Source organism: Leptopilina boulardi, unplaced genomic scaffold (genome assembly GCF_019393585.1).
Source record: "Leptopilina boulardi isolate dan_hultmark-lab unplaced genomic scaffold, ZJU_Lbou_2.1 LbouV2_399, whole genome shotgun sequence".
NCBI lineage: Eukaryota > Metazoa > Arthropoda > Insecta > Hymenoptera > Figitidae > Leptopilina > Leptopilina boulardi.
In genome coordinates, this window is record NW_026137972.1 from 1,791,743 (window position 1) to 1,809,134 (window position 17,392).

Here is a 17,392-nt window from a genome sequence, read left to right on the forward strand (position 1 = left end):
GTTATTTTTTTACAATTTTTTTTCCTTAATTTTATAGATAATTTTGTAATAAAATTTTTTCCACGAAAATATTGTATAAACGCAAAATATTGTATACGAAGAAAAAAAATATTACGATAACAAAATAATTATAAAGAGCATTTTTTTTTTTTTATCGAACATAAATTTAAATGACAATTTTTTTACAGTGAAAAATATTTTCCTTTTGACAACAGAAACAAAATTAATTAATATATTAGTACTATAATCAAAATTTTTATTTCAGTTATTCGGAAAAAAATTGTTTGACTATCTCAACCAATTTTTTTCCCTTAATTTAAAATTTTTTAAATTTGTATATTTCAAAAAATTTTGTTAACAAAAAAAATGAAGTATTTTTAAAGATAAAAATAATTTTTAAATTCAAAAGTGCTAAAAATTGTTTACACTTTTCATAGAAAAAAAAATGGAATTTAAAATAAATTTTTTTTTCAGAAAATAACACCTGAAAAAAAAATTACGTTAAGTTTATAATTTAGATTCTGTTCCTAAAAAATTTCCTCAAAAGGGTAAAAATAAAAAGAAAAATTTTTTTTTTAAATTTACATAAGAATCCTTCACAAAAAATTGAAATTCTATCCTTTGTAATAATAATGCTCCTCTGGACCAATTGTTTCACTGTGAGGTGGCCAAGCATTATAAGCTTCATGATGGTCTTGGGGGCCATGAACATGAACGTGAAATGGTTGTTGGTGTTGTTGAGGCCACGATTGTCCGTGACCTTGTGGATGCCAACCAACATAAAATTTCGCTAAAAAGCTGCTCAATTTTAAAATCAGCAAAATTGCACCTGAAAAAAATTACTTTTTTTTAGAACTGAAAAATTATAATTATATAAAAAATGATATATTATTTTTTGATTACGGTTTTATTTTTCCCTACTTATTCAACCCTGCTGGTTGCACCTTTATTATTAGTCTTACGTCAAACGATAACCCAACCCTGCTATTTATATTCTATCATGGCTGCCTTTTCTCTATGCTTTGTGACATTAAGTTTTTTTTAAATTATATTACAATCTTAGATAAATAAAAATTTAATAATATAAAAATTAAAAGTAAATTTGCGTATAATAATTATTAAATATTATAAAAAATGTAATCATCGACAAATAAATGGAGCAAAAATTTCAAAATATAGTTAGTATAAATTCACCTATCATATTTGCGTCTAATCATATCAACAAAATGTTTACATTTATGAAACCAGATTTGGATTTATTTTTTTCGAATCATTCGTCGTTTTTGAAATGCTTAAATCAATATATTGAGAGCCTTCGTGAGTAGTTTTACTTATTTGAGATATTTGTGATATTTTATGTTAAACCTTTATCTATTTTTATTTTTGTATATGGAACACTACCATAATTATTTAGTAACTCAATTATGGTCCAATAATGTGACCGCGAGGAAATATGTATAAATAAATAAAATATTAATTGTAAATTCAATACAAATTCATAAAAAAAAATTATCGAAAAATAAAAATATTAATAATTACATAAAATAATATATTATAATTCTAATAAATAAAGAAATATGTAAATAAAAATCCATACTAAAAAAAAATTCCATCAGTAAAAAAAATTTTTCATTACATTTTACTTAACCTTAAAATAAACATTTAAAAAATTTAAACTTCTACAATTTTAGCATTCAGCAGAGTAAAAATTATTAATTATTATTTATCTAGTAAAATATACTTCTCTTAAATACTTTTTTCTTCAATTAATGATCAAAACAAATCAAAATTATTATAAAATACAATAACCTTCTAACAATATTTGAAAAAAATAAATTCTGTTATATATGATAATTCTTGCTTACAAAGTTTGGGACAGGTGCAAGTCATAAAAAATAAATAAATAAAAATTAAAAATAAAATAAAAAAATTAATTAATTAAAAATAAATTAAAAAATATACATTAAAAGAAAAATGAATTTTACAAGTTTCCACTATTGCGCGATGAATTAATGTTAATAATTAAATCAAGAATTTCATTTCTAGAGCAAACTAGTAAAATGTGTGAGTATTGAAATAAAAAACTCATGTACATAATAAATTAGAAACAATTGGAACAGTTTACTTTTCTTTTTTTTCCATCTAATTATAATTTCATTGAAAAAAGTCAGCTCGACTTTTATTCTAGAAAAAGATTTAGTGATAAATAAAAATTCAAAATTAAAAAGAGAGAGAGAGAGAAAGATCTACTTTCTAAAATAAAAATTATTAATAACTATTAGAGAAATAGTTATGTTTACGCTTCTGTAATAAACATACCAATCACAAGTCCTTTCAAGGAAATCACGGTCAATACCATCAACATAGTCATCATTACTCCCATTTTGTACAGCATTGGGGCCATCAACATCAATTGCAGTCGTTTTTGACCAAATGTACGACCTTGACTATCACTGCCATTTTCTGTAAATTAAAAATTTTATTTATTCACAAAATTTCTTAATTTTCAAATTTTTTATGAATTTCCAAAATTTATTTTCTTTACAAAATTTCGAATAGTAAAATATTTTCGACTTTTTCTAAAATTATGGAATTCATTGTACTTTTAATTTTTAATAAAAATTTTTATATTTTAGTGAAAAAATTAACACTTATGACGCACTTATACCTTTTTGGCTACCTGCAGGTTACCATGGCAACGCACGAGTGTGAGTGAGACAGAAAATATGAATATTCAAATTTTTAAATTTTCTGTCGCACTCACTCTCATGCGTTGCCATGGTAACCTGCAGGCAGCCAAAAAGGTGTGAGTGCGCCTTTAGTAATAATAAATTTTTCTCTTGGAAATAAAATTCAAAATTAATTTCTATTTCACAATTAAATTATTTTTTTAATTCTCCCACGTAACCATAAAAAAACAAGTTTTATTTATTTTTATTTTTAAATAATAAAATTTTCTAAGTATATATATAATATTTTTAATAAAGAATTTTTTACTTATTTACTTTTTTTATTTATTTATGTAAATTTTATAATTTAATATTTGTTACTTTCTATTTATTTATTATTTTTTTTTTGTGTAATATTTATTATTTCTTCATAGTTTATTTATTTTTATATTTTTTTTTAGAAATATTTTTATTTCTAGTTCTACTCACAAAATATTTTTCTCATTTAAAATTTTTTTTTAAATTTATTATATTCTTTTTGTTTTGTAATTAATAATTCATATTTCAAATAAGGGGAATTCCGTATAACGACTATGCAAAGCACTTTTTATATCAGGAACGAGAAAATTAATTTGTATAGATATAAGATCTGTCTTGAATACACTTTCTTTCAAGGTGTGTGTGTGATCGTGACAGTAAACACGTGACCCACAATTTAGTCGTCAGTGAATTGTTTTAACTGAAAGAGATCATTAAAAATGATATCTTAAAGTTGAGAGAAATAATTAATTTCATCGGTGGTAATTCGCTTTTTCACTCGAACTAATGAAATTAGTTGTGAGACTATATAATAATTCTGTAAATACACTGCAAATAACCTTGCAAAATGAAAACGTTTCTTTCTTGTAAATGCAAAAGAAGCTCGTAAAAACTTTCAGTAACGGTGATCACGTCTAACGATGGGCCCGACACAATGCTGGCCCAAATACCAATCTTAAAACCTCAGTCACGAGCCTATTTATAATATCCTTCCTATACACCCTTAAATCGAAAAATTTTCGATTATTGATTTTCATTAATTTATCCTTCTTGTCTAAAAAAAAATTCTCTTCCCTTTCATATTAGATAATTTTGTAATTATTTTTATATTTATTATAAATTTTTATTTTATATTTTTTTATATACTAAAAAAAATTTTATAATTAAATTATTAAATTAAATCATGTAATTCAAAAAAAAAAATAATAAAAAAATATAATTATAAAAAGGAAAGAATGAAAAAAACATTGAAAGAAATTTCAATGCATTGCCAAAAATAATAAACTTCAATCACAATAGGTAAAATTTTTATTATTTAAATTTTCTTTTTAATAATTATTAAATTTTTCAAAAATAATTATTAAAATAAATATTTAATATTAATTAATTAATTAATTAAATATTTTCTAATTTAAATTAATTTAATTAACTAAATTTAAATATTTATTATTGTGTAAATATTTATTGCATAAAAATAAATGAATATTAAGTGGAGGGACCAGTGAAAGTTTAATAAAACAAAAGTTACGTTGTTAAATAATTTTTTATTTGCGAAAATTAAGTAATTAAAATTATTTTATATTAAAATTTAAATAAATTAAAATTTTTCTTATATAAAGAAATAAATTCTTCTTTGACATTTTTTTTATTAGCAAAAAATAATATTTAATCAGGCAAAAATGAAAGAAATTTTTTTACAATATTATAATTTTTTAAATTGAAATTTAAAACTAAATAACTAACAATAATAATAACAATAATAATAATAATAATAACAATAATAATAATAATAATAATAATAAATAACGTAAAGAAATTGTCGTTAAAAAATAGCAGAAATTGTGAAAAAAGTTGCAATTTTAATTTTTTTAGAATATTTCGAATTATATTAAAAAAAAAAAAATAAAACTGAGTAATAAAATTCTTTTTTTTTTATTATTTTTTCTATTATTTTCATTTCATTTTTTAAATACAAAATAATAATTAATAAATTGCTACAAAATTATAAACAATTTAAATGAATAAATAAATAAATGTTTTTTTCAACTAAATTTGAAAATAACAATTTTTTGTATAAACAAATTAATTTTTTTTCTCTTTAAAACTTTTTGTAAAATCTTCTTAGTATTTCCACATATATATGTAATAATAATTTTTTCTTATTGAAAAAATGAAAATTTTTTAAAAACAATTAATTTTAAAGAAATTTCTTTTTTTTAATTCAAATTTTTCAAAAATTTATAAAATTTGATTTTTTCTTTTGAATAAAAAAATTAATTATTTTTGAAAAAATTATAATTTTTCATTGAAATTAAATTAAATAACTAAGAAAAATTAAGATTTATTGATTTTTTGGTAATTTTTGAAAAATATGAATTTGACAAAGAAATTTTTTTAAACTTATTTTTAAAAAAAATTAAATAATAATTATTAAAAATAATTTTATTAAATAATAATTAAAATTAATAATTAAAAGTTAAAAATTTTTTTGTCGAATTCAAATTTTTCAAAAAATTATCAAAAATTAATAAAACTTGATTTTTTCTCTATGAATTTCACTTAATTTTTATGGAAAATAATAATATTTTCAAAAATAATTAATTTTGAAAAAAATTTTTTATCGAGTTCAAATTTTTTATTCCCTAGGATTTTTTATTTTATTTATAGAAAAGCGAACTAAAATACACTTTGATTTAAACATTATAAAAAGGGATAAAAATTTTTTTTTTCAAACAAAATTATTTTCAGTTATATACTAAAAGAAAAATAAATTTAAAAAAAAACCATCCGAAAACAAAAAAACTAATTTGTTTATAAAAAAAAAGTTTTTTAATTTTTGAAAATTTTATTATTACATAATAATGAAATAATAATAAATATATAATAATAATAATAATAATAATATTATATAATAAATAATTATTATAAAATCTATAGAAAAAAAAACTCAACTGACCTTGAACTTCCGTTCCCCATCCAAAAAATTCATTAAAAAATTGTCCAAATAGTGACACAAAAGAATAAATATTTTCAATATTTGATTTTAAATTCGTTGTATTTTTCAAATTTTTATTATCATCCTGAATAATAATTGTCGATTCATTCGCCAAGGATGTTGGAATTGCAGATACAAGCACTAAGCAGACGACAAACCAGCCGATCCGGTTCATTTTTTGCCGCGCACCCTCACTGGCTCATTTATGGAACAAGTTGTAAGGACAAGAATTGAGATAGAAAGAGGGGCCTTGAATGAACAGGAGATATATTAATAAAAAAAAAAAGAAAAAAAAATGAAATATAAAAGAACTTGAAGAGAAAAGAAAAAAAAAATTAATTGAAAATAGTCACACACACACGTTTCAATACTTGATAAAATGCAAATTAACTATATGGGACTCTTTCTTCAGCAACGGACCCCGTGTGTTTCGTTGGTCGGTTCAATTTAAACTTCGCATGCGCTACAAGACAAGGCGCCGGAATGATTCGATCAAGTCTTTGCGCATGGCGCGTTCTTGTCCCCTACGCAGCAATGTGACGACAGTATGCGGTCAATGCGATGAGGCCCCAATAATTGGGCCCCCCCCTCTCAAATTGAGAAGCGAAAGGCCTTAAACCAGAAAATAGCTATATCTAACTTTTTTTTTTTAAAATAATGATTATTTGATGTCAAGGTCAACATCAAGAGCACGATATGGACCATGAATTTGGAAATTATTTTCTCTGAGATTGTAACCTAATTTTAATTTTATATTTGCCGTCCATAATCGGAAAATTATATTAGACTAATAAAAAAAAATGATTTTTTCCACCTAATTTTGATAAAAAAATTTTTGGGGTTCGTTGTACCAAAAATAGATGCAACATAACCTCAAAATTATGTCCAGGTTAGAGACACGAACATAATCCTATAAAATTCAAAGTTAGTTGTTTTTGAGGTTATGAACAGCAAACATCAATATTTCAAACTGTAATAGCGGTCTCTCAGACCGCTTTTTTTCAAAATTAAAATAAATTAGACTTTAGGACCGTTCAAATATAAATAAAAATTTCTTGTATATCGGACTGATTTATCATAACCTGCAAATTATTCTTTTTCCTGATTCTACAAACATGTAAATAATTAAATTATTTAAAAATATTAAAATACTTTTAAATTGTGAAAAAATAAAAAAATATATACAACAGTTGTCATTACATAATTTAATATTACAAAAAAAAAAAATTAATAGCGGTCTGACAGACCGCGAAAAGTGTTGAACGTATCTTTTTAGCACCTAACCTTTTTTTCTAAAATCAAAATATATAGAAAAAATAAAAAATTATTTTAAAAATATTTTTTCTTCATAATTATGAAAGTTTTAATATTATTTAACGGAATTTTATAACGCTATTTTTAATTCAAAGAAAAACGAAAAAAAGTTATAGGTTTTTTTTTAAATCTTTTTATGTGGGCGTTTTTGTAGATCCATAAATTTTCCTATTCCTCTGATATCTACATAGGTTAAAAAATTTATCGTTGAAATGGGACGTGTTGCGTATAAAATCTGTATTATAATTTTATTTAAATTTTTAGAATACCAAATTTTTTTCATTTTTTTTTTTTTTTTTTGAATTCTGTATCAGAATAATGTGCATTAAAAAAAATTTACTATTTATTTATTTTGTTATTGCTAATATAAAATTCTAATATGTATATATATAAATAAATAAATGAATATAATATTACATTATAAATATATTAAATATAAAAAATAAAATATTTATAAATATAATAAATTATTATTTTTATTTTATTTATAAAATTAAAAAATTTTTTTTGACAAAAAAAAATCTTACATAGAAAAATCTGAGATTAACAAAAATTTAAAGAATTTTTTTAATGAGAAAAGGAAACGGAAAATTATACTAAATGTAAATCAGCAAAAAATAAAATATAATAATGGTTAATTATTAAAATAAATTCACATGTTTAAATTTGTCTTATGTTCTAAATTATTTTTTTCTCACATTCTCTTTTTTTCAAAATTGTCAATATTTATTTTTTTTTTAAATCTATATATGTTGAAATTTTTAACCAAACATTTTCCCTCTTAACGTTCTGGCTTTTTGAGCAAATAAATGAAAGTCAAACTAAACTACATTCACGGAAGAGGCACGATTTATGAATTATAATCATTAAATACTGTTACTTGAATTAATTATCATAAACGATTATGATTCATTTGACGATTTATATACGATTAAATATTTTTTTCCAGAATAAATTTATATAGGTAACAAATAACAATTATTAATAATTTGTTTTTTTTTATTTTATAAATTAAATTAAAATTAAATTAATTCGAGGAAAAAAATTATTTCAATTTTTTTTTTATTTGAATGATTTAATTTTTTTAATAGAAATACTGCAGTAAAATGATTTTTTTTTATTGTACAAAACAGTTTTTGTATTTTTGTATTTTTTTTTTTTTTTTTTAATAATTTCAATTATTATTTAAATAAAATATGAAATTTCTGTAATTTTTACAAAAATAATTTCTACAACCTGTTATAGGTTTTGAAACTTGAAAATCGTGTGTCTATGCAACAAAATCATAAACTTGAATTAAAATATATTCACTTCCTCTAAAGTAACGGCTTTACCAACCAAGACCTGATTTCATCGTTTTTTAGTAAAAATATTAATTTACATTATTTATTAAATTTGATAAATATCTCTATAGTTTATTAAATTATATATACAATTTTAACCTAATTAATTAAATATATTTTTCAATTTATATTTCCATTACTTGAAATTTAATTCATAATTGATTAATTAATCTAAATTTAATAATTTTAAGTTTCAATTTATTTAATTAAATTTTACAAATATTAAAAAATTAATATTCTTAATTAAGTATTAATGTGCAAACGCAGTATTTTCCATAAAATTAACAAACATACACATAATTTATTTATTATTACAAAATTTACAATTTTCAAAAATTTGAAATCATTTTCTTTAAATAATTAATTACCAAATATAAGAAAATAATTTTGCAGACAACTAAAAATGTAAAAAAAAAATTTTTTTTTCAAAAACGTTAAAACCATTTTTCAACAATGAAATATAAAATTAATTTTTAAATAAATTTTTTATAATTTTTTTTTCTGTAAAAATAAAATAGTAAATTTTTTTTTTCAAGCCTTCTGTCTCAGTTTTTGAAAAGCCTTTAAAAAAAAATTTCGATCCACTTTTATTTCTTGGCAATATTATATAGAGTCTAGTCGATTCTTGTTCTCCAGACAGTCGTTAAGAACCTTGAAGTAAATGCAATGGATATAAAGGCAAAAGAAACACGTGGCAAGTTTATTGCACCGCAAATGTTCATCCCGCTTCGAGTTCACAGTGTAACTCTACGCAAAGACAGCAGCGATCAAGGAGGAGTGGGAAATATTGTACTTATAGAAAATAAAAAATTTTTTTTACTGAAATATAATTTTTTACCAAATAAATAAAAATTTATTATTATTATTATTATTTTATTGATTATTGCTGATTTTGAAATTGATTTTCAATTTTCAGTTTGGAGAATTCGAAAAAACTAAGAAAAAAAAAAATAATTCCGTAAATTAAAAAAATTTTAATTTATTACTAAAAATTAATTATTTAATTAAAAAATGATTAAAATAATTTTCCAATATAGATGAAAAAAAATTTATTCCTTTACGATGATTCGATTTTGATTCATTGCAAAACGACGACCCTTTCTAAAAAAGAAAATCCTCAAGTTTCTGTACTGGTTTTGCAGCATCGTTCAAGGACGAAAAATTATTGCAGCCCTTGCGCGCACATAAAATATAAAGAAAATTCTATAAAGAAAACAAGATAATACAAAATTCATCAAAAAAATAAATATATAAATTCTTCTTCCTTTCAAAAAAAAAAAAAAATGAAAAAATAATAATGAAGTAAAATAAAAAAAAACCTCAAAGTAGCTGTGAGGATAAATAATAAATTGACTGTTATTTTAACATGATAGGCGTGAGTTCTCTTCTTTTTCCTTTTGAAAAAAAAAAAACAAAGACTCGTTTACTATTCCGTTATATTTCCTCAGCGAGATTCTTTATTAGTTTTAGAAGCTATTCAAACACAGTATTTAGAAATTTTAAAAGATCATAACGTAATTTATTGTTATGCTGAAAAGTGTTTATGAATGTATTACTTTCTTTCCTAACAAACTTGTGTGTTTAAATGACGTTACGATTTCATGGCTCAGTGAGCTTCTCTAACAATTTCATTTATCTTGAAGGAAAAGAAAAGTAACCTACATTTTTATATATTAAAGACATTTTCGAACAAAATTAAATTTTTTTCCCCTCATGAAAAATATAATGTCAATATAAAAAAATGGGGGAAAAAAAATGTTAGCTATATAATTTTCCGAAACTCTAGTTATTATTTGAAAAAGAGAACATGTTTTGAAAAGTAGTGCAGGTCGGTTATCATACAATTCAAAAGGAAGATAAATTGCATGCTAGCTGAGAATCTTGGGGACGACTTTATTGCAAAGGGAGGAGGGAAGAGGACTTCGGCCGTTACTCTTAATGGCAAACCTGAACTCACCCAAGAGTGCGCCTTGCAAAAATGTGAATGCCGGCGGACAGGTCGGATGTTGTTTATCTCGCATAGAATGCTGCATCTTCCTTCAGCAATATAGTATCCGAGCTCCATAACTGACCATACCCAGTCCAACTGGTTACTTGACCGAGACATTCGCCTCGCGTTCGCGACCATGAGAACATCTCATCCTATCTGGACCCTTGTCCTATCAATCCTAATTTTCTTTCTAGTCTTTCCCGAATCACAAACACGAAGTGTTGTAAATGATCTCGTGAGCGGTGATGTTGAAACTCCAGTGAGTGATGAAAAAAATGATTCAATTGTTCACGATAGCGCATTAAGTGAGAGAATCAAGACTGAATTTTCTGGATCTGTAAATAATTCACAAGATGAAATTCTTGAGGAGAAGGGAATACGAAGATTTGATGCCGATGAACCCGCCGGTGAGGTTCCCCAAAAGGGTAAATTAAATTCAAAGGGAATTCACATTGGCAGTGAAACGCATGTCGAAGTCTCCGAAGTGAAGGTCGAACAAAATCATGAGGATGGACAAAGGAGAACTGTTGAGAGTGATGAGAAACAAGAACAACAAGAGAGAATTGAAACCGAAATCCCTGATAAGAAAGATCCAGATATTAAATCCAGAAACATAGTCTCTATAAACTCCGAAGGTCTTGGTGAATTTAATTCCGAAAGTCCAAAGGAATCGCTAATTCCCGAAGCTAAGGTTTACAATTCCCCAATAGAGTCGTTGAAAAAAGAAGCACTGCTTCTTCAGCAACAGGTGAGTGACAAATCACTTTTTGAATCAGTGAAAGAACCAACTATAGTAATGTCAGAATTTCCCCTCTTAACGGAAATTGAAATCCTAAACGCTCTTAAATCCATTCCCTCTGTAAAAGATCATCATCTATTGAATATTGAACCCTTGGATCATCATCTTCTAAGTGACAAACAAACAGAAATAATACAATGTTCCGCCGCATTTATGCAGCAGCAACAAAGACCAAATTTCTTCCGAGGCATGTACGACTGCATCCGAGGTTTAAGTGTCATGAACTGTATGCGAATTTTCGTCTACCCAATTATTGCCGAAACAGTCCCTCAACTAATTTTGCAAAACATGCCAAGCCTTCCAATTGAGATAAACATTCCCGATCTTTTGCCAAATAGAAACAAAACCAAAACTGCCAGATCGGGGGCATATTTAGTCTACACACTTTTGAACACCGAGGACGTATTTATCGGAATGTTGAAAGACGTCTTGGATACCCACAGAAGCCACGAGAGTGTTCCATCCTATATCGATTCAATGAACGAAACATTTGTCAAATTGCTATCACCTGGTCAAATGAAAATACTCCAAATGGGAGAGAAAATCCTTCCTGTCTCTAGTCGTCGGGAATATTCCGACCGAATGTATTCCTGTATTCGGAGATTTGAGTATTTCAGTTGTCTCCGTTATTTTGCCTGGCCAATGATGAAATTATATTTTCCCGCTTTGCCTGATTTTCCCGACTATGAAATTTTATACCCAATTCCTACATTTACGGAATATCCAATCCTTCCGTTTCCTTTGGAACCCCTACCGGAAGTTATTGAAGCAGATCTTAAGAAACGACCAGACGCTCTAATTCTAAGAATTTTGAGAGAAGGCGTAAGACCCGGACTTCGACCAACTTATTACAATCTATCATCTAATTCTACTGAAGCTTTAGTACTTTTGGAACAAATGATTAAAACCCTACCATCTGGAAACAAGATTTACAACAGATTACAAATTCCACAGGATCAATTAAATTCCCTTTATGTGGCAAAGCAAATTCTCCCTCCACAATTACGAGCCGAATTTGCCTCACAATCCCTCAAGTGTATTAGGGAATTTAATTATTACGCCTGTATGAAGTACTATACTTGGCCAATTATACGACAGGCCCAACCAACTTTACCCCAATTTCCTGATTTGGCAAGTCTATTCCAAATTCCCGACTTTTCGCAATTTTTCCAATTTCCAAATCTTGCGGGACTATTTCAATTACCTAATTTCCAGCTGCCTAATTTACCTAATTTCCAATTGCCTAATTTACCTAACTTCCAATTACCTGAATTTCAGTTGCCTAGTTTTCCTACTTTTGGACAACCATCGTTCCCAAGCTTACCGTTTTTCCCACAACCACAAAGTCCGCCTTCAATCCCAATTTTCCCAGGAGGACCGGAGATACCTCTTCCTGATGGTGTGCCGACAATCCCTCCGATTCCACAGGCACCAACCTTACCATCTATTCCCGGAGTGCCGTCACTTCCTTCTATTCCTACAGCGCCAACAATTCCATCCATACCAACCGTTTCGGGAGTACCAACATTTCCTTCTATTCCTACAGCGCCAACAATTCCAACAGTACCAAGCATACCAACCGTTCCTGGAGTACCAACATTTCCTTCGATTCCTACAATTCCAACAGCTCCAACAATACCTTCTATTCCGACCATACCAACTCTACCAACTGTGCCACCAGCTGTAACACCTGCTTCAGCTCCAAGTGTAATTATACGTGATGCTCCAGATCTCGAGGAATCAAGGGAAAACAACCATGAAGGAGACTATTTCCCACAAGTAGAATCAAGGCAAAATTTCCAAGAGGACAGACTCGAATCGAATTTCACTGAAGAATCAAAATCATCAATTACACAGAAAGCGAACATTCAAATTACCCCTAGGAAAAATGATATCTCCAACGTTCCACTGATAACCCTAACAGGAACCGAATTTGTACCGATACTATCCGAGAAACCAGAAACAGTTATTTTCACAATACTCCGTCTCAATCAAGTATCAGATCCAAATCTAATGCACACTCTCGCAATACCATTTTTAAATTCCTCCACACCGGAGTATTCCTCTTTCTTAACACTTCATCAAGAAAATATCATTTTACTAGCTAAAAATATGCTTCCCGAATCAATAAGATCATCATTCACAGAACAAATGATCTCCTGTGTGCGTGATAAAGACTTTTTGACATGTGCCAAAAGTATTATGTTTCCCACACTCAAGGAATATTTTCCCAATATGTCTGGATTTCCCATATTTGAACCAACAAAATTTGAACAACAAAATCAATATCAAACGGAGACAAATGTCAAAACTGATAAACATGGCGAGGCAACGGTTACTATAACAGACACAAGATTTATTCCCATCTTCTCCGAGCATCCAGAAGCTGTGGTTATGAATATTTTACGAGCCGTTCAAATATCAACACCAAATTTACCATCCGGTTCTTTGAAAACAAGGGAATTTACCAAAGAATCTAAGATTTTAACTGAGAAACAAATTGGAATTCTAGAAGTTGCTGAAAGTCTCCTACCGCAACAATTGAGGGAGACATTTATCAAAAGAATGATTGAGTGTTCAAAAGACACTGCATTTTTAGATTGTACCCGTGACATTGCTTTTCCAAGTATTGCACAATATTTTCCAAATTTACCAAATTTTCCCAATTTTGGAAATCATTTTCGTGATGGATTAACTCGTCATGAAACTTATTTACAACAAATTGAAAATCATCTTCAAAATGAAATTGAAAATATTTTAACTAGAGCCGTTTCAGTTAATGAACGTTCGAAAAAAACGGAGGATATGGAGGAAAATTCCCCTCTAGCATCATATGGTTTATTATCAAAGCAACAGAAGAATATCATACGCCTATCGGATACAATTTTACCAGATTCAATACGACCTGCCTATCATGCAAGAATGATTGACTGTATACAAGGCAGTAGTTTCGTCACCTGTATGCAAAATATTGGTTGGCCGATCTTACGACTAAATCCCCTACTTCTTAATTCACCGGCAACAATAATTCCCGAGTATATACCCCAATCTGTTCCAATTTCCACTTCTCCGATTATAATTCCTCACGTATTAAATTATCAAAATCTCGAAAAAGGAAATCCAAGAATCACGTCGTCAGTAGGTGAACAGAATTTTATTAATTAATTTTGTTATTTCTTTCCAAAAATACAAGCAATTTTCTTTTTCAGGACAAGTTTTTGCACCAGAGATACCAACCTACGCTGGTCAACCAAACGCCAACTTTGTAGATTTGTCAGGGGAGAAAATTAATCTCGAAAATACAAAATCAAAGAAGATGGAACGACGGAAAAGAAGTACCACATATCTATTAGACTCATATCCAGAGGATAATCCAGATAAGAAAACAGTTCGTAAAAATCTTTCAAAAATGACATTTCCCAATATCACCGATACGGAATTACTGCAGATTTTAATTGAAATAAAAAAATCCAAAGTTGATCAATTTAGAAAAACACAATCGGCAAAAAAATATTTCATTGACGATCTTCACGAGGAGGAGAAGAAAATTTTAACTGCAAATGAGGTTGAGATTTTGAAACTTGTTGAAGATTTATATCCAGAGGCGTCTCGTGGTGTAATGGGTCAATTGTGGCAATGCATCAGGGGTTTCAGTCTCATAAGATGTGCCGGTGTATTTATATGGCCAATGATAACAAACACTGTACCATCATTAGTTCTTGGTTCAATGATAAGTAATTTACCAACATTTGGTCTCTTGGGACGTTCTGAAACTGAAACGCAAGTTGAGGAATTTTTCGGTATAACTGCCAATCAATTCGAAAAGGATCTCATGGAAAAGAAACACGAATTTGAAGATGTTCTTCTCAATTGGTATAAATCACTAATGCAAGAAAAATTTGAAACTAGTATTGGATTTTTAAAAATTAAAGGACATGGAAATGGTGAATTAGGCATCAGTTTAACGGGTTACAGAGAGGGAAGAGCGAAAGTTATCAAGGATAATAAAAATTTACCCAGTATTTTGACAATCATCAGTGATATTATGGAAGATGTTTTAGAGCCAAAGCCAAATTCGAATAGAAACAGAAAAGATCCAAAACGAGGAAAAAGTTTGAAATTCGATGAAAATAATTATCAAACACTTGTCGATGCAAAAGAAGATTCAAAAAGTGAAATAACAATGAAAGATGATCGTGTTCTTGCTGCTTTATTGGAAAAAATAAAAACTAATGACACTGCTGATACAAAAGAAAATTCGGAAAAATATTTCAATATTCAAAATGCTTATAAAGCATTTGAATTATTATTTGGAACGAGATTTGCAAGTCAAATTGAAAAATTAAAATCATTTAGCGAGGAGCATTTACGTTCGTTTATTACTAGAAATATGGACGAGGAAATTCCAATTGAGGATGAATTGAAAATAATTCCCTATGAAGTGAAGGAGAAATTTTTGGAAGATCAATTGAAAATTATTCCTTTATTGAGTAATCAGAATTTTGATAAAACAGAAAAGTCAAGGGATCAGGAAAAAGTGAAAAAGGATAATCATAGGAAGAAGCATAGAAATGAATTATCAATAGAACTACCACGTTTGAATGATATTGTTATTAGTAAAAAAGTGACTAATAATGTTGTCAATATGGCTAGGAATATAAAAACAAAAATGATGCAAATGATGCCTGGAATTGGAATGGCAGTTTCATTTTTATTACAGGTAGTGATAGCTCATGCAAGAACAGCAGCATCGGTTGCATCGTTAATGAGTAATATTGCTCTTGGTATGGGTGTTGTTAGTATGATTCGAGATACACTCTTTGGTCAAAATCCAAAAGTTAAATACGTCTACGATACAGAAACTAATGATCCATCAGTTTCATGGCCCAAAGATCTCAACTATTGGAATTAGAGATTATTAAAATTTTGGTTAGAGGGTTTCTCCAAATGAGAAACAAAGAATTATTTTCTTTTCTCCCCGGGATTAAGGTGAAGGGTGCCATTGCGTTAGGCCTAAGATGACATCAAATACTCCAAGAGTATGATTCCTAATTATTTTTCTTTATAGTATTATTTTTTAATTGTATCTCATAAATTAGTTCTTATCACAAAAATGTATTTGTACAACATTGATGCTGTGTAATTTCGTTTTAACTTCCCTTTCAATTTTATTTTCATATTTCAATTTCAATCAAAAATAAAATTCGAAATAGAAGTCAAAATTAAATTATGCAATCGCACAATAATTTAAGATTTTGATTAAATGTATCTGGTTTTTAAAAGACCGTGTGATTTTGTGATGCATCAATTTAAGATGCTTTTATGCAAAATAAAAATAATTTAGAAAAAAAAAAAAATTATAGATTTTATATTCCTCTAATCTAATCCTCAATTTTGCTTAGTTAATTAATACTAAGTAGGAAAGAAGTAAAATTAAATTAATAAGTAATTTGTTATTTATATTATTTATTAAATAAATTAAATATTGTATTACCAATAATTGTTAATATGTGAAAGACGAATTTAATCAAATAATAATCCTTTACTATTGAATTTGATGATTTGTTACCTTGAAGATTTTATGTTGCTCCTATGTTGCATTAATTTGTTCGGTTTTATTATTTTTAATAAAATATTATTAATTATTATTATTCATTATTATTTCCTAATAATGTTATAGTTATATTTAATTTTTTTGGATTTAAATTTTATTTTTAAATTAATTCTTGTGTATTGAATATCTTTTCGAAATTACTGAAGTGGAAGAATGTAGACGAAACTGCTTTTACGAAGGTCAATGTTATGGGTTCATTCTCGTCGATTTCGACCTTGCTTCACGCACAGGTAGGTGAACTTTCGCTGTAACTTACAATACTGGTTATTATTTTTAAGAATTGTTTTTTTTCAAATTTAGGTTTTATTTTAAAATAAGACTCGGGAGAATTAAATTTCTTAATTCTTCTATAAAATTCCTAATAGTAGAAAAATAAAAAAAAAATTAGTAAAATACTGAAATTAGTGTCTATATAGTTATTGAACTACGTTATACTCTCAACTTAGTTTCCACACTGTAATAAAGTATGAAAATTAACTTCACAATCTACAGAAACCAGAGGGGAATTTTAAATTTTGTTCTTAATTCAGTATTTAAAATTCTAGGAAAACGTTTTTCATTTGTTTTAATTATGCAAGTGTAAAACTGCCTGTTTCCAATCGAAAAAAAAGTAACAAAAGCAGCTATAC

At 26.8% G+C, this 17,392-nt stretch overlaps 2 protein-coding genes across 4 annotated transcripts; one reads left to right on the forward strand and one right to left on the reverse strand.

Annotated features, from left to right (window-relative positions):
• Positions 1-403: 403 nt before the first annotated feature.
• LOC127289055 (uncharacterized) lies at positions 404-10,435 on the reverse strand. Of its 3 annotated transcripts, XM_051316812.1 has the most exons (4): positions 6,063-6,424; positions 5,665-5,952; positions 2,320-2,463; positions 413-829 (listed from the first exon to the last, which is right to left on the reverse strand). In XM_051316812.1, exons 2-4 carry the CDS (start codon positions 5,876-5,878, stop codon positions 615-617), a joined length of 573 nt encoding a protein of 190 aa, XP_051172769.1. In that variant the 5' UTR covers positions 5,879-5,952; positions 6,063-6,424; the 3' UTR covers positions 413-614. The 3 variants fall into 3 exon arrangements, with proteins under 3 accessions (XP_051172770.1, XP_051172769.1, XP_051172768.1); XM_051316813.1 differs by lacking the exons at positions 5,665-5,952; positions 6,063-6,424 and adding an exon at positions 10,318-10,435 and having other exon boundaries at positions 404-829; XM_051316811.1 differs by having other exon boundaries at positions 414-829; positions 5,665-6,423.
• A 10-nt stretch (positions 10,436-10,445) lies between these two features.
• Positions 10,446-16,504, forward strand: LOC127289054 (uncharacterized). The gene is made up of 2 exons (XM_051316810.1): positions 10,446-14,291; positions 14,359-16,504. The coding sequence occupies exons 1-2, from the start codon at positions 10,487-10,489 to the stop codon at positions 16,059-16,061; spliced, it is 5,508 nt and encodes a 1,835-aa protein (XP_051172767.1). The 5' UTR covers positions 10,446-10,486; the 3' UTR covers positions 16,062-16,504.
• The last annotated feature ends 888 nt before the right edge of the window (positions 16,505-17,392 follow it).